Source organism: Dasypus novemcinctus, chromosome 6 (assembly GCF_030445035.2).
Source record: "Dasypus novemcinctus isolate mDasNov1 chromosome 6, mDasNov1.1.hap2, whole genome shotgun sequence".
Taxonomy (NCBI): Eukaryota; Metazoa; Chordata; class Mammalia; order Cingulata; family Dasypodidae; genus Dasypus; species Dasypus novemcinctus.
The window spans coordinates 91757227-91778495 of NC_080678.1; the positions used below are offsets into that span (position 1 = coordinate 91757227).

The 21269-nt window shown below is 53.9% G+C and overlaps 1 protein-coding gene across 2 annotated transcripts; it reads left to right on the forward strand.

The window, feature by feature from the left end:
* Nucleotides 1-3073: 3073 nt before the first annotated feature.
* Nucleotides 3074-17123, forward strand: CXCL12 (C-X-C motif chemokine ligand 12). Of its 2 annotated transcripts, none has more exons than XM_004452111.5 (4): nucleotides 3074-3234; nucleotides 7104-7221; nucleotides 9361-9447; nucleotides 14614-17123. In XM_004452111.5, the coding sequence occupies exons 1-4, from the start codon at nucleotides 3174-3176 to the stop codon at nucleotides 14627-14629; spliced, it is 282 nt and encodes a 93-aa protein (XP_004452168.1). In that variant the 5' UTR covers nucleotides 3074-3173; the 3' UTR covers nucleotides 14630-17123. The 2 variants fall into 2 exon arrangements, with proteins under 2 accessions (XP_004452168.1, XP_004452167.1); XM_004452110.4 differs by having other exon boundaries at nucleotides 3075-3234; nucleotides 12043-17123.
* The last annotated feature ends 4146 nt before the right edge of the window (nucleotides 17124-21269 follow it).

A 21269-nucleotide genomic window follows, 5' to 3' on the forward strand; every position in this document is an offset into this window, starting at 1 on the left:
GGGCCATGGGTGTCCAGGGCTGGGGGCCGGGGATTCCTGCATGCCCCTACACTCCTCCTGGCAAGCAATCAGCTGCAGCTGTGCCTGGCTGGCAAGGGTGAAAAAGAGGTTGTACCTCCCATGTAGGCGTTAGATTTTACCACTTAGGGGTCAAAAGATTTGGGTTTAAAAAGAGGGTAAGGAGGGGTGTGTCAAATAATACAAAAATTCTTCTTTAGTTAGAGCAGCATTTCCAAACTTCAGATCTTTTGTCCCAATGTCAGGATTTTGTCTATGTTCTCATACTGCCTATGCTAAACTATTCCATGCTATACTAGTCTGGTTCAATCTGTTTACTTTTTAAAAACTTAAATACATTTATGTAAAAACAAAATCTTCCCTAAGCAGGCTCTGAACTGTCTGGTTTTAATGTACTAATGTATTTTTTCTTTATGTATATAGTTAACGTTTTTCAGGGATCCACTTACTCTACCTTGTTGGTTACATGTGGGATAAGGTTAATCTTGCCATTGAACTCTCAGGCAGGGGCTCAAGGGAAAGGGCAGACACCCAGGGCTGGGCATGAGGGGTCTAGAGCTGATAACACAAGGTACCATGCAGTCGTGGAGATGCCCATCCTCTTCAAGTCCGCAGCCAGACTGGCTTCCAGTTGAACTCTGCATAAATGATCACTTCTCCCCGCCCCCCGTCTCCTAAGGAGAAGCAGCAAAGCTGAGTGTGGGAGATCTCACAGGGAATGTCGCACTGCTTCCAGCCTCGAGAGACATCGGCCCAGTTCCCCACCCTCTCACTCCCCCAATCCCATGCCCCCACCCCCAGTGGCAGCTGAGAAAGACTGGGGGAGCCTTTAAACAGAGATGGTAGTAGGCAAAGGACAGAGGTAAAAGGTGTTGGGAGCTGCTGCCCGAGCCCGGGAGGCGCCCCTGTGGCTGGGTCCCCTTCCCTCTGCTCCATTTCCCATAGACCTCAGTGACCGTCTCTATATTGTGTATTTAGGTTTGGAGTTATTTCCTCTTTCCCACTAGAATGTAAACTCCATCAGGGCAGGTTTCATTGCTGCCTTACTAAATGATCTGAAACCCTTAGCTGGTGCCTGCACGTGCATGGTAGATTTCAACAAATACTTTAAAGTGTGCAAGGGGAAAGGGGTGGGCTCCGTCCTCTGGGCCCCACACTGGCTTGTCCTAGGGATCAGGAGGTCCAGCAATGGGGGAGGGGCGACGGGCCTAGCCTTTCCAGGGCCCCAGTCCGCGCTGACCCTCCCAGAGGCGCCTTCGGGCTGCGGAGACAGAATCCACCCCTAGCCCAACCGGACACGCGGTACAAAGCAGCAGCGAGAGGCTTTGGTGTTTGCTTTGGTGGGACTCGCCGGCGAGGCTGCGCACGGATCCAGCGGGCACCGCCGGCGCGTGCCTACCTGGGGCAGCCTGATTTCTTGCAGGGCTCCGTGGATTTACCCGGGTCAGGAGGAATGGGTGGAGGGGCCCTGGAGCCACGGGCCGCTGGAGACTCCCAGAAGCGCGGGAGGGGGAGGCGCCGCCACCAGAGGGCGCGCGGCCCCAGCCTCGGCAGCGCTGTCCGCCCGCGGGCGCTGGATCCGGGAGCGGCGCGCGAGCTTCCCGAGCCTGTGACCCCAGGGGGCGAGGCGGACCAGACACCCGAGGACTCGCTTCTCCTCCGGGTTGTTAGTTTTCTTAAGGGCAGGGATCAGGTCAGTGGGGTTCCCGGCTCTACGCTCCGCGTCCAGAAGCGGCCTGGCCCTGGTGAATGAATGAATGAGTGCACCGCCCTGGGGCGCTCTGCGGCGAACCAAACTGCGTGTAGAAACGGGTTTGGTAAAAAAGACACAGAAGACACCCGTCTCTTCGGCCGGAGTCTCTGAAGCCTCTTGCAGCCCCCCACTGACTGTCCCCAGATTGCGCCCACCGGCCGGGAGCTACTGAGTCCAGGTCCCACGGGGTCCGTCCACCTGAGGACCTGTCCCCACGATCCGCTACTGAGAATAGATGCAAGGACAGAATCCACTCTACTGACCACGCGGGAAAAAGGAGGTGGTCGGAGAGGGCCGTGGTCACAAGTGCGGCCCCTTCACAAGTGCGGCTCGCTCTCTCCCTCTCTCCCTCTCTCCCTCTCTCCCAGCTAGGCTTGCCCTGGCATGGCTGTGTGGGTAGGAGGGGGTTTTCCTTCCGCTTTCATGGCTTTGGGTCGCGCGGGGCATTTACAAGAAGTTAAGGAGAGCACTGCTGTGTTAAAATCATTTCCAGCCTCCATTTGTTGAATACTGAAGATGTGCCAGACAGGAGGCTGAGCCCTTCGCGGTGAGGGACCTCATTCCATTCCCCCAGTTTCCCTGTGTGAGGTGGGAAGTGCTATGAGCCCATTTCACAGTTGAGAAAACAGAGGTACAAGGGGATAACAAACTCATGCTTCCTGGAAGCCTCTGCGGGGACGGGTTTTTTTTTTTTGTTTGTTTGTTTGTTTTGGCAGCACGACACCCTAAGTTTTAAGCCCCAATTTTACAGGCGTGGAAACTGTGACTCCAAGTCCCCTAATAATAAGCGATAGCATTGGCTTGGAATCCGAGCCATTCGGACTGCAAAGACCCATCCCTTTCTATCAAGATGAGCTTTCGGGGCCAGTGAACCTGGGCGAGTGGTCAGCTCAAGGTTCAGTTCACAAAAATCAGGCCGCACTTGGCTACCTCGGCACGCCGAGGTCCTGCAGGCCAACTTATTCGTTTTCCATTGGTTCTCATTCAGTTCCCACCGCCTAGGGCCAAGTGCCGCAGTTTTCCACAGGTCCTGCCTCCAGCGTCAGTCTCGCCGTCTGCGTAATGGGTACCATAACCGGTCAGTGGGCCCAGCCTCTTTGCGGGCTGGGATCCTCGCTGGTTACGCTGACCACGGGGCAGAGCCCCAGCGGGGCCTGGGAGGGTCAAAGTCCCGGGAGAATCGAGGGCGCGGAGGAGAGGGGGAGGGAGGGGACAGGAGGGGCGGTCCGGCCAGGGGGACGCGCGTCAGAGTCGCCGGCCGCGGCTGGGATAGGGCTGCTGCCCGCCCCTCGGCGCGCCCCGCCCCGCTCTCGCCTCTAAAGCGCCCGGCGCGCGCCTCCCGCCGCCGCACTTTCACTCTCCGTGGTCGCAGAGTCCGTTCTTGGTGTCCGCCGCCCGCACCATGGACGCCAAGGTTGTCGCCGTGCTGGCCCTCGTGCTGGCCGCGCTCTGCTTCAGTGACGGTGAGTGCGCTCGGCGGCCAGGCGCGGAGAGGGCCGGGCTCCGAGCTCGCTCTGCTTGCCCGCGCCTCCCCGGCAACCCCCTTTCGGCGTCTCTTTGCAGAGGGAAGTCGAGGCAGGCCACATTGGAGTACGCATCCGGGGCGGGGAGACGCGTACTAAGCCCTACGCGTAGCGTTGCCGGTGGGCGCCGACTCTTCCACCCCAGCAAACGAGCCCAGTCCCGGGGTTGTCGGGCGGCCTCGAGCGCGCTGCAGAGAGAGGGGGCGCGGGGTAACCCGGCCAGGAGCTAGCCGGGGCGCATTCGGAGCCCGCGCGGGAGGCGTCGGGAGTGTGGAGCTATGGCCCCTGCCCGTCTGCCCCCGGCGAGCGTCTCCCCGCGCCCGATCGGGTTTCTCGCCGCGAGGTGAACCCAGAGGCCCCTCTGTGCTCGGACGATGGATGTGCGGGGGAGCGCTTTGCAAAGCCGCCACGGACCTTAACGCGCTTGTCCGGGTGGTGGGGACGGGTGCGGGCTGCGCGGCTTCCCCGCCACGCGTGGCCCGACCCTCTCCCGCACCGTCGCGGAGCCCCGGGCCTGGCCGGGCGGACGCGGCGCGACTGTCGGACTTGAGCCACCCGCTGGGCCGCGCTTCTGCGTAACTCGCTGTCGGCAGCGACGCGGCGCCTGTGGGCGCGCATCCAGCCCGCTGCCTCCACCTCCGACTTTCCCGGGGTCACTGGACAGAGGCCCGGGGCACACTCCTATCCCCTACACACCTGCAGGTTGGCGCCTTTGTCATCAGCAGAGCGCTTTGCCTGCGTAAAGAGCGCTGCAAAGTTCAATCGCCAAGGCCTTGGGCCACTGGAAACGGCGGTGTCCCGTTTCACTAGGAGATGGAGAGGGAGAGGGTTTTGTATTTTTTTTTTTTTTTTTTTTGGACGCTGAAGGGAAAACTCGCAGCCCTGTTACAGGACACCGCTGCTGCAAACCAAACCAAAATAAACTGTTGCCTCTGAGCGCACAAAACAAAACCATGCCAGTTAGGCGCAGCTCCCCTTTCTCAGCTGCGAAGCTTCTAACAAACACTGCAAAGGCTCGAAGGGTCTTCTGAGTCTTGGTGTAGCCGCAATCTGTGCAGGGTCGCGGGTGCTAGGCTGGGTTTGGGCAGTGACTGGGAAGCGAGTGTTGGTAAGGGGAGCTGCGGGGAATGTCGGACAGCGTTCCCTAAAGCCAGAGCAAGTTGTTGGCCAGAGCTGCAGAGGGACATGGATTGGAGGCAATTTGGCATTTTCACTGTAGCTGCAAAACTATGAAGGCTGTTGTCTGACCAGCTGGGAAGTGGTGTTGCACATCCCTGGAGAAATGAGGCTGCCTGTCCCTGCAGCTCTGTGCCACCCTCTCTTCCCAGGTGGGCTGCAGATGGGACTGGAATGCAGGCACCCAGGTCCCTGAGTCATGGGCGCAGCTGAACAGGGTGAAGCACAGAGAGAGTGGGGTGCTGCATCCCCTGGGAAGGGGTGGGACCTGCCCCTCTGAGTTGCCTCTGGCAGCCAAGAGGCAGGTCAAGGTCCTGCATGCCCGACAGGTCTGGTCCTCCTTGGCTGCACAGGCCAGAATCCATTTTTGAACTCAGAGAGCCCTTGTTCCCTCTGGCCCTACACGAAACCCCTAAGCTGCCCTGCAGAGAGACCTCAGTCTCATGCGTCTGGCCTCACCCCACTGGCTGACTCTGCCAAGCAGCTGGGACCCTGGAAGTCCAGGGCAGCCACATTCCCAAGCCTGGTGGGAGGGGGCCCACTGGGCCCTTGTCTCTGCAGTAGAGAAGGCTCTTGGGAACCCCTGTGGGGGCCACACTCATCAGATTCCAAACCTGGGGATTATACCAAATCCAGCCAGGCATCGTGACCATGCACTAAAAGTTACCTCCCAAGCAGCTGGACCAGCTGGTAACTGACGGAAAGCTGGAGGAACAGACGCCAGGTGGGCTCAGAACCAGGTTCTTGATGAGAGCACCTGGGGGCTCTGTCACTTTTTTAAAAATCTGCTGAAATTCCCAACTTGATGGGCAGGCAACTGGGTCCCAGGAGCTGGAACAGGAATTGCCTTTGCAGGAAATGGATAATCCCTGGGGGTGGAGGGGAGAGAAAAAGAAAACCTGTGTTTGGAGCTTGGAATCGGCTCTGATTTCTGACCTGATCTCAGCTGCTTGTTCCAGGGTCCCAGCAGCTTCTTTCTGGGCCCAGGGCTGCCCCCTTTCACACCTTCCAGCCCACTGCAGCTTTGGGGTTTGGACCCGCCCTGCCTCACCAGGGAGCCCCAGTTCTCCCAGCCCCACTCCAGCCCCAGGAGGACCTTTCAGAGGTCTAGGGACACGACCTGCACTCAAGAATGCCTGGGCGTGGGACTCTCAGCCTGGCCCAAGCCCCAGCCCTGGGGTCGCTTTCCCAAGTGATCTGGTTACACTGCCGGGCACCAGTTTCCCCTCAGGGCCTAGGTCCAGTTTTGCCTTTCTAGAGATCAGGTATAAGTATGCAGGCTGGTCTTAGGGTGCTGTCTGGTGACATGAGCCCTTGAACACATCGAAACCAGGCTTTTTCCTTCCTGGTTTTCAGAAGAGTCGTGTTTGGTCCCACAGTTTGAGGTGGTCTGTTTTTCTCCTGAGTTGGTGGCTAAATAAGTTGCTGAGCCACACCTTCTATCAACTGAATTCAGCCTTCGGATAAAAGTAACATGAGCCCCTCACTCATGGACCATGGCGCTGACTTCCACTCCGAAAGGTGTATGACTTTCAGTATGGCCCCGAGACCTCTGGGAATTCCATAGACCAGCACACTTATTTTTTTTTTTTAAATCTCGGATTGAAATATTCTCAGACATACATTTAATCCGTGATGAAAGGGTCCAGAGATTCAAACAATTTTGGGTATTAAGTAAGGCTTGGATATAATCTGCAAGGAAACCTCCTCCCTTACCCCCTTATGCCCCACAAAGTTCCTGGCCCCCAGGGCTGCAATTTTAGCCTTACAGGGTGAGTGGTGGGTCCTGCAGGGGCCCCTTGGTAAATTACACTAATGAGTGTCAATTATGGCATTTTGCAAATTGGTGAATTGGCAAACGAAGATCATAATAAAATCCAGGAGGCTGTAGCATCCCAGGACGGGCAATGAAAGCCATATTTGACTCCAGCCCAACTAAGCTTCTGTTCAGGGAAGTGCTGGGAAGAAGGGGGGCCCTCTGCCTGCCCGCTGGGGACTCCCAGGTAGGAAGCCAGCCCGGCCCTACTCTTTTGTCCTCTTTTATGGTGGCTGAGTTTATGAGCTTGAGAGAGGGAGCATTGCAGGTGGGGGAGGGCAGCATTCCTGAAGCTGCAGTGAATCCTGGGATGAGGAGGAAGGGGTGAGAGACTGGAGCCCCCTACTCTCCCTCTCCCCCTTCTCTCTGAGAGTGTCTCTCACTTGGCCCTGAAGGGGGTTATTTTGCAAAGAAAAACTGGGAACCTAAGTACCCTTGATTGAAACTCAGCAGGAGGCTTATTTGCATCTCCCCACCCCTCTTTGGGGCAAGGTCTCCCTAGGGGGCCTTTCATCCTCCTGTCCTGTAGAAGTTGAGCCTGATCCCAGAGCCCACTACCCTTTCAAGTTTCAAGGAGATGACTCTTCTCAGAAAGCACCTGTCCAGGGAGATGGCCTTTCCCAGAATGCACCTAGCCAAGGAGAGGGTCCTTCCCAGAATGCACATTGACTCATCCCATTGCTTTTGACCCTTAGCCTACCCCACGCCCCTTCTCCCTCATTCCACCACCTCATCCTACAGCTGCAGCCCCTAATGCACAGAGATCCTCAAGTCCCTGCAGGATAACTCGTCATCTGGTTCTCCTTACCTCTTCCAGGGAAACCCGTCAGCTTGAGCTACAGATGTCCATGCCGATTCTTCGAGAGCCATGTTGCCAGAGCCAATGTCAAGCATCTCAAAATCCTCAACACTCCAAACTGTGCCCTTCAGATTGTGTAAGTCTTGAACATCCTCCATCAAGTCTGTGACATCAAATGACCATAATCACTCCTAGCTTGCAGGGTTGTTACAGTATAGAAATTCCATGTACTGGATCCAACCTTGAACTTGGTGTCAATAGAGACAGCTGTTATTACCAGGAGTCCTTTGAGTTTGCCAGCAACCATGAGTTTCAAAAGCCAGCTTCACCTTTGATGGCCTACTATGCTCACAGGTGTCAGTGTCTACCTTCTTTTCAAAGCTTGGATGCCTCTGGACTAGAGAAATGATGGACTTCATCAAGGTTAGCTAAAGTCCATTACAGAAGCCATATCCTTTCCTTTCCCAGTAACAGATAATATCTGTCCTGCCTGTTTCAGGCCTCTGTAGCACTCACTACTTACTCCTTTGTTATATAATGTAGTAAAAATTCACAGGACCTGGCCTGTCTTTAAGTCATCCTTAAACATTGGTGAAAGCTCAAAATTTTCAGCTCATCTAATTGCGTTTTTCCAAACACAGTAGATAGAATTTTGTTTTTGATGGGTGTTGATGTAAGCCACTAACATTTCATTTTCATGGAGGTGGGAAACAAGAAGGACCCAAATCCCACACCAACAAGGCACAGAGTTATCAGGTTGGGGTGTAGGAGGCTGGGGGACAAGTGGAAGGGGGGGACATGTCGCCATTCCCACCTGGCTCCCTAGATTCGTGTGTGCGTGCTATGTGGTACTCCCCCAGATGAGGTACTGCATCCAGACGCCCAGACGCCAGGAGTCTGGGGAGGCTGAGGCCTGGCTCTGTGTTCGCTGGGGGTGACTTACTTTCTGTAAAGGTCAAGCTAAAAGTGGCCCAGGAGCAAGGCAGTTGCAAAAGAAGAATGGAGTTCTCTGAAGCCTTTTCTGCACAAAACTGATACGTTTTTAGGCTTAACTTCTTTCTTCTCTCCTAGCCTTTGCTACCTCGACTGTATTTATCATTTACCTTATATTTTAGGGCATTAGAAGATGAAATTTTTTTTTGCTTATGTTACTTATAACAAAATATTGTATCTCTTTTGAGAGATGTTTTATCAGATAGTGAATGTAACTGGCATGATATGCTTCACAGTACAGACTATGCTAGGTCGCTTGTCTGGGAATGTACCCTGTAGTTTCAGAAGCCAACAAAACCCTCAGGTCTGGAGAAATATATAATTCCTAAACAGTGGCACCCATATTTGGACCCACATCCACCTTGGCCAAGCCACACTGACCAACAGGGCTCTTGGAGGTGCCTCTGGTTGTCCCTGGACCTCTGTACTGGGGCCTGGTTGTTCTCAGACCTTCTAGAGTCTGGAAAGGGGTGGCCTTGGGCTGCCTGAATTTACTTGGTACCTAGGAATTGCAAGTCAGGGTTTAATGGAGGGTGACCGAGGTTCTTCCGGAGAATTTTCTTATAAGGAGGCTGAGAGTGGAGGTGAGAAGTGGGAGGAAGGTAAGTCTGAGATTTCAAAAACGAATGAGGCTGTGGACCATCTAGTGAGTGTGCAAAAGTCCTCTGGAAACCATCTTCTGCCAGTCTTCTCTCCACTGTCACCTCCGCACTCCCCATCTGCTCTGTAACCCCTGGACTGTTGCTGGAGTCCTGCAGGTCTTCTACCTCCAGACTTAACCCTAATCTGTCTTCCCTGTACTGTTAAGATGATCTGTCAAAATGAGAATCTGGTAAAGTCACTTACTTTCCAACTCTTCAGCTGAAGCCCCCACTCCTTCACGGAGCACTCAAGGCCCCTTACCTCTGGCCACACCCATCTTGTACATCTTGTCTTCCTCTCTTCTTCTACATCCCCTTTGGCCTATTTGCTCCTTTCCCTATTACTTTACTTGCTAAACTCCTACTCATCCTTCAAAGGCCCCCACAAATGTTCCTCTATATGAATTCTCCTTGGACACACCTGCATAGATTCCTTTTCCCATATCTCTGCAATAGAACTTGCTGCACCATTAGTATCAGTTTCCACAATACACCTTGAACTGCTATAGAGCCCGATCTTGCCAGGCGGAGCTCCTGGCCCCACTGTGGGCCCTGGAATGTATGCCGGAGCAGACGCTAGAGACCCTGGCAGAGCCTTCTTCCCGCTCAGCTGCCCACTGTCACCCTTTCTGTTTCGGCAGGGCAAGGCTGAAGAACAACAACCGACAAGTGTGCATCGATCCGAAGTTGAAGTGGATTCAGGAATACCTGGAGAAAGCCTTAAACAAGTAAGCACAGCAGCCGTGAAGGACTTTCCACTAGAGCCTCTTGAGGAAAGCTAAAGGGTTGAAGGGCAGAGGCAGGGGGAGGAGGCCTGAATCCTCAGGGCCAGGTGTGCCCCTGGGACCAAGCAGTGGCCTGGGACGGGCTTGCGGCTTGCCCCGTGTATGAACAATTGCATTTATAGTGTATGGTACGATATTGCTGCTTGCGTTCACCCATATCCCGTTCCCGTGCACAGTGGATCTTTTATACCTGGGGTTTTTCTAAGAAATTGTATTTTCTGAGCAGTGTTTCCCACCAGTCAGTTCTCTCATCATCATCATCACCATCATCACCATTCTCATTCTCGTTTTTAAATCAATGATTACTTCAAAATCTGTATTCGGTTTGTTTTGGAGTTTCTTCTCTTCTCCCCCAGAGAATCTGTGGGCACAGTCCAGTGATGGTAAGCATGGACCCCGAAACAGTGTCCTTCCTGCAGGGGCTGGGGGTGGTTCCTGCGGCACTGGACTTGAGACCCAGTGCCAGGCCAACGCTACACACATCCCTCCTTCAAGGTCAAGTTCAGTGATTGGCTCTGCCGGCCCCACCGCAGAAGCCACCATCCCTGGAGACTGTGCCCACAGAGCACTTGCCTCCCCCTCCCACCCCACCCCAGCCATCCCCTGGCTCTCCCTGCCCTAAAAAGCATGCTTTCATCCCGCTTCTGCCTCTCATTTCTGTAGCTGATCAAATGCGGCCCCGGTGGGGAGGAGGGAGATCGCTGGGGTCTCTTCCCTTGGATCTCCCTCGTCCCTTTCTCCCCTCCTCTTCGGGCCCTCTGTGAGATCCTTCCGTGGCCTCGTCTAGAGTGGGCCTGGCCTCCTCTCGGGATGTGAGGTCACCCCTGCCTTCCCACAAAAGACAAGTCTTTGCAGAATCAAATGCAATTTCAAATTGGAGCCCTTGCTTTGAGGAGTTTGGTTTCTGTGATTGCCTCTGATAGAAGCCTATGGAGGCTAGAGACCCTTTACCCATTCTGAGGTTTCCGAAATCAGAAATCAAAAACATGAGTCCCTCCTCTTGTAGCCACAACAGGGATTTTCAGTTCCAATCATAAATGTTGGCGGAATGAAATTCCCAGGCATGAATTTGATCCACAGATGGTCCTGGGGGTATTTGTAACTTTTTGCAAGGCATTTTTTATATATATTTTCGTGCACATTTTTTTTTCCTACCTTTCTTTAGAAAACAAATGTATTTCAGAATATATTTATAGTCGAACAATTCATATATTGGAAGTGGAGCCAGATCAATGTCAGTAGGTTACATTTCTCTATTATCTGAAACTACTGGCAGCCTGTAAAGAAATATATATATGATATATAAATGTGAATGCAGCTTTTTTGATGTAGCCACAGTGTATTTTTTCACTTGTACTAAAATTGTATCAAATGTGACATTATATGCACTAGCAATAAAATGCAAATTGTTTCATGGTACAAACCTCCTACTGTATGTGGGAATTTATTTACCTGAAATAAAATTCATTAGTTTTTAGAGCTGGAACTCATATGCATTTCTGAAGTTTATAGAAGAGGCTCGTCTGCTGGTCAGGTGCCTTCAATCCCTTTTGTGGAGTCCGAGTGTGGCTGTGCTTAGGGTTTCTCAGGACCCAGTTAGCTCTTTAGCTCAAGTTTTTGTGTGATTTTTTTTTGTTCCTGTTGTTTGTTTAACCCAATGGAACCAGCACTACTAGTTTCCTGGAGAATAATGTTATAATACTGATTCACTAATTCCTCTTCTCCCTCCTCCTCCTCCTCGGTTCTGCTAACATCCTCATGTAATCCCTGGAGACTCCACCCCAGTAATATCCAGCGCTCGCATTTTCCCATGTAAAAATCCAACGTAGCCCATGGTTAATCTCAAGCTTTCACAGGAACAGGTGGCCTCACCTCATAAATCATTAAATACCATTCAGCTTGAATCATGTTAATGTGACAGTCACAAGCCAGTTGCTCTAATAAATAAAATCCTGCTAACCAGCTCTCTTCCCTGTTCTTCAGAACAATCCCAGTCATTCCCGGGGGGTGGCCCCCAGTCAGGAGGAGGTGGGATCAGGAGACCTTCCGGTCCTTTCCTGGACGGCCCTCCCAAGCTTGGGCCTCTGACCCCCGGAGCCTCCTTCCATCTGCAATGCGGAGATGTTTTTAGGTAGAGCGCCGAGTTCAGCTCTGCCTGGAGAAGGGTGGCTCTGGGGAAGGAAACCCAAATTGCAAGGGCCGGTGGGCTGGAGAGAAGGCCGGTGCACGGGCCGAGTGCCACCACACAGTAGAGTTACCCGGGAACCTGCTGCCGTGCGGGGAGGCGCAGGGACTGCAGGCAGGGACCCGACGGGCAGGCAGGCAACCCCTGTGGCCAGTCCGTGGCTGTCCCAGAAGCCCCGTGGGACATAGCACATTGGGGACCGTTTCACATTTGCCTTATTGACGTATTGATGAACGGCGCTTTGTCCAGGGGCCCCCATGCCTCAGACACGGGCCGATGTTGACTGTTGTGCAGACTGAGACAGACCCTTGTCTATTGCAACACTATTAATGGTTTTACTAATTTTATCTAAGGGGGCGCAGAGAAGAAAAAGTGGGGAAAAAAGAAAAGATAGGAAAAAAGAAGCGACAGAAGAAGAAAAAGGCTGCCCAGAAAAGGAAAAACTAGTTCTCTGCTACCTCCGAGATGGACCCCAGTGCCCGCTGCTCTTGTCTCCCCGGCGCTTTGTAGATTTGCTCGTAGACCCGGCCGCCCGCTCTGGGGGGGCGCTCAGACTCCCCTGCAGCAGCTCCTGCACGTGCGTGTCCACGCTTTCCAAGGCCCTCCCTGGTCTGCTAAGTTATGAAGAAAGTAGCTGTGCAGAGACGCTCCTGACTCCCTCTAGAATGGCCCGGGGCTTCCAGAGGGGCCGCGGGCTGCTGACCCTTCTGGCCTGCCCTCCACCCACCTTCTTAGCAGGCCCACGCACGGGAGCACACGCGGGCACCCAGCACTTGCTGCTGACAGTCCTGCCTGGAGAGGGTTCAGAGTGGCCTGCTAGCCCAGGGAGGAGGACCCTGCCAGGCAGGGGTGCCCGCGCTGCCTCCCCAGAGTCCAGGCCAAGGCTGCGTCGCTTGCAAACGACAGCTCATTGCACTTAGCGCCTGCCACTGCTTTTTCCGAGTGCCTGGTGCCCGGCCCCATGCCACCTTTCTGGCGTGGGCAGAACTTGCACAGCCCTCCCTCCCTGGGCCGGGAACTGTGTGAGCAGCTGCTTCTCAGCGTAGGTGCTGCAGCGCAGCTGTGGGATGAACAGGAGGGAGTTCTGAATTTCCCGAGAGCCGATGGGGAAGTGCCTCTCCGGGAGCCCTGCTCTGGGCAGCCGGTTTGGTAGCTTCCTTAAAGGGACCTGAGAAGCCCAGGTGGGGAGGGCAGATGTGGTGTTATGCTTTCCTGGGGGCACCCCTAAGTCACTGCCCCCACTTCTGCTGGGAGGGTCTCCCTGAGGAGTTGCCACTGGGCTCCAGGCACAGCTGCCCCGGCCCATACCTGCAGGAGGCCAGAAGTGAGCATGGGTCAAGTTCTGGAACTCGCCAGTCACCGACCCCTGCCCTGTAGGTTTGTGTCTAAGATTTCTTGCCAAGATTCTCTGGCTAGAGAAGCAACCCCTGCACTGAAGGTGGGCGGCCACAAAATGCTGCGAGGAGGGGCCCCTGGAATCTCTTGCGTCTTCCTCGGGTCCCAGACACACAGATACACAAGCACACTCACCCCATCCCCCAGATCCCTGGTCCCGACTGTAATGAAGGGGCCCGGGAAAGAGGACAGTAGCGGAGGACGGAGCAGAAGGACTGCAGGAGGAGAAAACCCACAGAGGGCTGTGTTGGGGGGACGCCAGGGTCAAGGGGCGCCAGGCCCCTGAGTCCCATGTGTTCGGTGTGGTCACGGCAAGTAGGAGCCGATCCTTGTCTTCATTGGAAAAGCGTCCAGATAGGGCCGTGTGCCCCAGAGGACATTGTCCCACCTGCTGTGCCTCTCATCTAGAAAACCCCCCAGCCTGGCCCCCAGCAGCCAACTCCCGGCATGCAGGGGAGCCGCCCTGGGCTGCCCTCCACTTTGCCGGGTGGTCTCGCCCTAACAAGCAGCTGGAGGGTCCGGCTTGCACGCCCCACCCGCTGCTCTGGGTCCAGAGGATGGCCTGTCCATCTGGGGCCACCACAGAGAGCTGTTTGCCCTCTGGCCACAGTGAGCTCAGCTGATGCTACCCTGAGGTGCAGCCGGAGCTTTCTGCAGTGTCCCCAGGGAAGGGGGCACAGCCTCTGTCCCAGCCCCCGTACTAACCAACGCAGTGGGGGACGCCCCCGTCCTCTTCGCCCGTGACGCCCCTTGGCACCTCGCCGCTCCTGCCACGTGGCTTCTGAAGCTCTCTAAAGCCGTCGTAGCCGAGTCCCCTGAAGACAGATGAAGTTACTGGCCACAGTCCCCAAGGAAGAGCCGGAACTTGGTTCTGCTGTGAGAATGAAACTTGAAAATTCTTGTGCTCACCTGATGCCGGATGGAAAGCCATGTGGCCCCTTGCAGGCGGGGGCCGCAGCAGCAGCAGGGGCAAGGGGGACTGGGTTCTGGAGGTGAGGGGGTGGTGGGGAGCCTCTGTTTTGTGGGAGTGCCCCTGGCACCTCGGCTCACAGGCTGGACAGACCAGAGGTGCCTGGATGGTAGGCTTGGCCTCCAGGCCCTGCCAAGGACTGACCCCGGCAGCTAAGGGACCCCCGCTCTGCGTAAGTACGGGTCTCCAGTGGATGCTATGTCCCCTCCAGCAGCCCGGAAGCACCGTGTCCTTAACAAGGTGGCCCCGCCTTGTGACCCGGCGCACCCCCTTTCCGTGTCTGCCGCTCCCCCCGCTTGGCTCGTCCACGTCTTCTCTGCTTCCCTGACGCCCACCCTGTCCCTCTCTCTGCTTCGGCCATGGCTGTCTCTTTCAATAGCCCTCGCCAGTCCTTCAGGGCCTCTGAAGGGAGACGCATGGCGCAGGATTTTGAAGTAACACAGGAGGCCTGCCCGGCCCAATGGGCAGCCCCTGGGGTGGCGGCCCCGCGCCCGCGCCTGCAGGCCTGCTCGACCCCAGGCCCGCCTTAATGGTGTTTCACTCTGTTCTTCGTTAACAGGAAGTTCAAGATGTGAGAGGCGCAGGCTGAGCCAGACGCCTGCGGAAACCTCCGTGGGCGCCCAGGCCTGAGAAGCCAGTGTTAGGGAAGGGCCGCGGCTGCCTCCCCTCGGCCCCCGGCCAGCCCTCTGCTTTGCCAAAGGCTTTATTTTGCACAGTTTGCCTTAAACATTGTTCACCACTTGATTATGTTCCTGAATATATGGTATTACTTTGCATTTAGTTTGGTTTATCAGATGTCACTGGTGACAGGAGCTTAGACCGTTATCCTCCGTGCTTTCCTGTAATCTCTCTCCCAGGGAGCCCCTCGTCTGCCTGGGGATTTGTATCTGAGCTGCCCCAGCAGTGCTCCCAGGTGGAGGGGAGCCTCACCACCCTTCCTCACGCCCCAGCCATGGGGGAGCCCTCCAGGGGCATCAGAGCCCCAGGCGGCACCTTAGTGAGGTGCCCTGAGGGCGAGGGTTTAGAAGGCTTGTCCCCAAGGGAGCAGATGAGCGCGGAGGCTTCCCCCAGCAGCAGGAGAGCGAGGCCAGGCCAGGGTGAGGAGCAGCCCGGCCGGAGCTGTCACTGCATCCCATCACATGCTCGTCATCACTGTCTCTCTCATCATCATCCTGTGTATCCACGGCTGTCTCCCTGACCCTGCCGGAGGATCTCTCCAGACCAAAGCTTTCATTTAAACTGAGCGCTGCGAAGCCCACCAAAACGTCTCCCCGGGGCCTGAAAACGCCACGCGTCTGTTGTCTCGTGGGGAATGTTGTCCATTGTCCAGTCCTGAGCTTTGGTGCGGTGCGAACGTCCTCATCCCAGACACTCCACTCGGACTGTCTGTTCTTTGTATGCAAAGGCTGGGAGCGAGGGGGTGACCTTTAAGAAAATGGAAAAAAATAAGGGCCAAGCAAGGAAGCATATCGGTAGACTGGGCTCTGCACATAACGTGCGGAAAGTGGGTTGGAGTAAAATAATCTCAGATTGCAAGTGTTCTTAGATTTAATGATCTGCGGAGTTGTTAGTAGCCTGTGTTAGGTATTTCATGGATATTCCTTTAAATTGGGTCTTTATGGTAGAAGGCAAATCCCTCAACCCAGATTTCCCCCTAATTGAAACAAAAATTCACATTCTTAAACTAACATTGTTATATTCAATGTTCAGAGTATGGGAAAACTTTTTTAGTTATAAAGATACAGAGTGGCATTGAATCCCTGTTTGAAATTAACTTGTCTCTGCAGTGCTTCTGAATTACACAGGAAATAATTGCATTTTCAGTGGGATTGTCTATTTTCCACGGGGTCCAAGATTTTTAAAAATCTCTCATGGAAACTTTGGCAGCATCTTCCCCTGGGATCCACGACCCAGGACTCAACCCGATTAAATTTCTGCCTCTGAGGAAATAAACCTCACCCTAAATCTTGACTACAGTCATGTACAGAATCATTTCTGTTTCTCCCTCCCATGGGGGGAGGGTAAAAAAGAAACTGCAGGGAAAATTCTTTGTGTAACAATTCTTCTTCTCCCAAGCCCACTTCTAAACTGAGCGGTCCTGCTAAAGCAAGCATGCATTTAAATAGTCCATTTGCAAAGAAAAAGGTGCTCTTAATGCCCCTTTGGCTTTCAAAATGCAAATCAGGTGCATCTAGGAGCTGTTGACTAGGGATCGCCGGGCCCTGGGGTCCACGTGCTGCTTCTCGGTGGCGCTCCCTGGGGCTCCGAGTCACCTCCAGGGCGTCCCCCACTGCCAGCCTTTGCTTTGGGCCGGGGAGGGGTGTCAGGGGCTCACTGAGTGCTGGAATTTGAATCTGTGCCTGTGTTTGCACTGTTGTTTGTTCTACTCTGTCCAGCTGCTGAGATTCCAGTGAGGAGGCTCCGGGGGGGCCAGGGAAGGGAGGCTTCAGCCTGCAGCAGAGGGCCTGACCAGCCGGAGGTGGCCGCCCCCCCAGGGGAAAATCCAGAGCTTTCCCGGCCTGGTCGGTCGATCAGTGATGCTGCTGAGGTGCAATTCTCTGACTGCACCCGGACGTCCTTGCCCTGGGCCCTGTGACCCCGAGTTTGTCACCTTCCCCAGGCCTGTGCCCCTTTCCAGCTGGATGAAAATCTTGCGGTCCTGATCCTTCCTCCTCCTTCACTGACCCATACTGAAGGAGCCCCACCCTCGGGAAACGCTCCCTAGAGACCCCCCATCCTCTGCAGCCACGAACTTTGCCAAGTTGAAGTAACCATGTAGAAATCCTGTATTTCTGCCACCTCACTGGACCCTCAGTGTGAGCAGTGATGGGTCCAGAGTTAAATGTGATAAATACTGTATGTTGTATTTTTTGAGATGCAACTCCCAGATAATGTGAAAATGGTCCAGGAGAAGGCAGCTTCCTGTACACAGTGTGCTTTTTCTTTTTTTTTTTTTTTAAGATAAATAACTACTCCTTTTGAGAAACAGTTCTTAACTTTGAAGTCATATCAATGAAATGATGTATATGCACTTATAATTTTCCTAATAAAGATCTGTATTCAAATGTAGCAGTCAACAGTTTGAAATTAGTGTTACCACTTGGAACTTTCCAGACGCGGTTCCTCCCCCTCCAGGCCTCCAGGAGGGGCTGGGTAATCCTAGCTGCCTGTACTTAGTGGCAGGCAGGAGTTCTAGGGGTGTGATTGCTTTCCCTAGTCGACTGATCCCTAGCAGGGGAAAGGGCCTTCCTTCCCAGTGAATGCCCTTGTTTTGGCTGCAGTCCTTTTTTTTTAATTTTTAAATTTAATTGTCTTTTTTTTTTTTTAAGATACATAGATCACAAGAAATGGATGTGGCACATTCACTGCATTTGGTGAATACATTTTGGAGCACTGCTGCACTGCAGGGATTATAGTTTACATTGTAGTTTACCCTCTCCCCCAGTCCATTCAGTGGGTTATGGCAGGATATATAATGTCCTGCATCTGTCCCTGCAGTATCATTTAGGACAACTCCAAGTCCCAAAAATGCCCCACATCACATCTCTCCTTCCCTCTCCCTACCCTCAGCAACTACCGTGGCCAGTGTCTCCACATCAGTGATACAGTTTCTTCCATTGCTAGAGTCACAATAGTTCTATAGTAGAATACCAGTAAGTCTACTCTAGTCCGTATTTTATTCCTCCATCCTGTGGACCAGTCCTTTTAAAGTAAGCTGATGATATACTCCAAAAGAGAAGCTGCAGGAGGACAGTAGGTATTTATTTGTCCCATAAGGAACAAGGCTAAGAACTGCTATTCTGCTCTTCTTAGAGGCCCAAACCCCCAAAGGCGCCACCCAGGGCCAGGCACCTGGTGTTTCCAGCCCTACGAGGACCCTTCAGAGCCGGGTGCTGATTTCCTCACTGGCTTCTGCTGTCTTTCTCCTGGGCCCTGGGAACATGGGCTGAGCCCAGCAGACAAGCTTCTCAGAGTTCCGCCCGCTCACACTTTGTCACGTTCTCTCACCCTCAGTCAACACCCTGAGAAGGAGAGGCCCACACAAGAGCCTCAAAGCTGTGGGTCCAGATGGTTCTCTCTTCCAGGCTCTCCTGCCCGTTGGTCCACACCTGACTTCCTCTCCCATGAACGTAGAACCTCTCCTATGTATGGAGTGGCTGGGATGGGTGCTAAGCTGAAGACAGATGCGAGCGAAGGAGAATGGTCAGAGGAGGCCACGGCAAGAGGTGGCCTGGTGCCGTGGAACCATGTGGCCCGTGAAGATCAGTGGACGGGAGTTCTCTCTGCTTGCTCTGACTGGAGACACATTCTATGACCTCCTTGAGTCTCAGTTTCCCCAACTCTAACACTGGAGCGTAACACCACCAAGCATTGTGAGGGAGACTGGGAGGATGTGCATGGCAGTGTCAGCTTTCCGGGGTCGAAGAGCCCATGCCTTGGAAAGAATGGTCATTTTGCTCCCTTTCCACCTGTTCTCTGAGACCCCCAGAAGGGAGATGGTTGAGATCCCCTCTACTCATATGCCCATGAGAAGCTCAACTACCAGCCGTGCAGGAAGTGACCTCAGAGGTTGAACCTGGTTAGCAGGCGGGTGGGGAGAAGCTCCTGGGTGGGCATCCCTTAGGTTTCCTCAGTGCCCACCCGGTGCTGCTGCAGCCCACCACACTGTGTTCTAGCACCAAGACTTCCCAGAATGAGGTAGCATCCAAAGGAAAAAAGTCCGTGGCCTTCCATCAACCCTTCTTTAGCAGATCAGCAACAGCTATGATGCCAGGCCCTGTGCAAAGCTGTAGGGACATTATGTGGAGCAAGACACACGGACAACTGAATGAGCATTTTGTAAAACTGTTCAGGTGATGGGGAAGCTTAGAGGAGAAAGAGTCACCCTTATTTAGGGATCAGTGAGGTCGGCCTAAGAAGTGAAGTTGAGACCTGAGATGTAGGTTATGTTTGGGGGTGCTCTACTGAGCCCCTGAAGGCTCTTGAGAGCCCATGTAGTGTGACATGTTGGCCAGGAAAAGGTGCTTCTGCTGCAGGGGGTGCAGCCCACACAGGAAGCTGGCATGGCAGGCAGAGGGAGGCTGGATTTCAACCCCCTCCAGCCCCCTGGCAGCACCCAGCACAGGTAGCTGAGAGGAGCTGGGCCCCCCAAAGGGATGGGGTCCTAGGTGCCCAGATGCATGGTGTGGACCCCCACCCCCGGGCACAGCTGATTGGATGGCACTGACACCTGACCCAGGCTGGGTCAATCCTGTTTCCTGTCCCAGGAATCCAGAGTTGTGATTCGGGCACCAGCCATGGCCTGCTGGCATTTCTCATGCCTACAACTGCCCAGCAAAGGCCCACGGATTCTATCCAGGCCTCATGTCTCCCCCAGCTGAAGGCGCCCACCAGCACTCACTCCCCTTGTTCCATATCAATTGCAATGACATGGCTGGAGGATCTGGGAGCCTGTAGCCAGCGACCACCCAGTCCCACGTGTGTGTGGAGGGGCAGCTGGCATTCACCCCAGAGCATAAGGATCCGGTGAGAAGAGCATACTCGGGGAGAAAATTGGGTTTGCAGGTGGATTCCATCCCTGGAGCATCCCCCCACCATGATGTGAGCTCCCTAATGCCTCGCTCTGTTGGGAGCTTTATTCCCAGGGCCTAGACTAATGCTTATCACAGCAAGTGTTTAACACATATTTGTCCTTTGGCTGTGAGGCAGTAAGAGGCCCCGGGACCAGTAGCCTTGAGGTAAGCCAGCATGGAATCCTGGAGTTCCTACCTGGAGCTGGAGTGGCTCTCAAATTTCAGGAGGCTGCTCTGTCAAGTTTTCAGGAAGTAACACTCACTTTAGAACAAAAGGCACTCCATCTACCTCTTCGTCCATGAAACAAGCAGAGGGAAATCTTAGAGGAAGTTTCTTACCATTCCTCAGTCCTGTTCTGCAAATGGGGGTGAGGGGGTGGCAAGAGGTGTTTATGGACCTGGTTGCTGAGTGGAGGAGCCCTGGACGTGGAGGTGAAGGTCAGTACTGTTCATTGTTGTATGACCCATCCCTGGAAAATATAACCCTCTTTCTGCTCTATGGTTGCACTTCTACAGCTGATTGGAGCCAAGATAAAAATCCAACCTTCTCTCTCTTAACTGATGGTGTGGCTTCCTATGTCACAATGGGAAAGGGGGCAAAGAGACCAGAATTTCTGTAAGCTTTGCCTCCGCATTGAGCCCCATGAAGCCCATCACTGCTGTCCCCCTGCGTGGGGTGTCGATGCCCCACCACTGGCCCTGCACCTGGGGGGCTGCAGTCCACCTCTGCTCACCTGCCCAAGAACCTCTCTCCTGAATTCATCCCCTTTTCCTGAACCCTCTCTCTTTCATGTACCAACATGTCGACATGCAATAATATCTCCAGTGTAAAGCAAAGCAAACCCAAACCTAAACCAGCCTTATGCTATGCCCTTAAACCCCTGCTTCCCATTATAGCTTCTGCGCCATCTCTTTGCTTCTCCGCACCCCAAAATCCTCAAATGGGTTGTCTATATTTCCTAGCTCCACTCTCCCTCCTTCTGTCTATCTCTTGAACACATTCTAATTAGAATCTTGACTTGACCACTCTACAAAACAGCCCTTTGTCATTAGCAAGCCCCATGTTGATAAAGCCCACAGTCAGTTGTTGACTCTCAGCCGGTCAGTCACCCCTGCCCCACCTTGAAACACATTTTCTGCTTGGCTGCCAGGACTCCACCTTTGCCTGTTTCTTCTGCCTTGCAGCTTCTCTTTTCCCTTTGCTGCTTCCTCCTTGTCCTCCAGAAGGCCCTGGGCCTCTGTCCTCAGAAGCTCCTGCTTAGCACAAAGTGATCCCTTTCTCTCTCTTGGCATCCCAGAGGGATGTCTCCAGCCCAGACCCCTCTCCCGGACGCCAGTTCCTCTCAGATGCCTGGTAGGCCTCTGAAACATATCCTATGCACCATGGAATCCCCCATCCACCCTTCCTCCAATATTCTCATGCCAGCAAGTGGCAGCCCCTTCCTTCTGGTTGCTCAGACCGCAAGCCTTACAGTCATCTCTGATTTATCTTGCCCTCCTACAACCCTCCTCAACCATTAACAAACTCATTACTTTCAGAATATTTCCAGAGTCCCATCACTCCCTGCTGCCACCGGAGTTATTGCTCTAGCCTCCTGAATGGCGCACCTCCTGTCCCTGGAGCACCCTCACCAGCAACCAG

Bases quoted from the DNA above. Each gene is read 5' to 3' on its own strand.
- CXCL12 (XM_004452110.4), top strand. From the start codon at position 3,174: ATGGACGCCAAGGTTGTCGCCGTGCTGGCCCTCGTGCTGGCCGCGCTC. The intron at 3,235-7,103 runs GTGAGTGCGCTC...TACCTCTTCCAG, and splicing joins CGCGCTCTGCTTCAGTGACG to GGAAACCCGTCAGCTTGAGC. The intron at 7,222-9,360 runs GTAAGTCTTGAA...CTGTTTCGGCAG, and splicing joins AACTGTGCCCTTCAGATTGT to GGCAAGGCTGAAGAACAACA.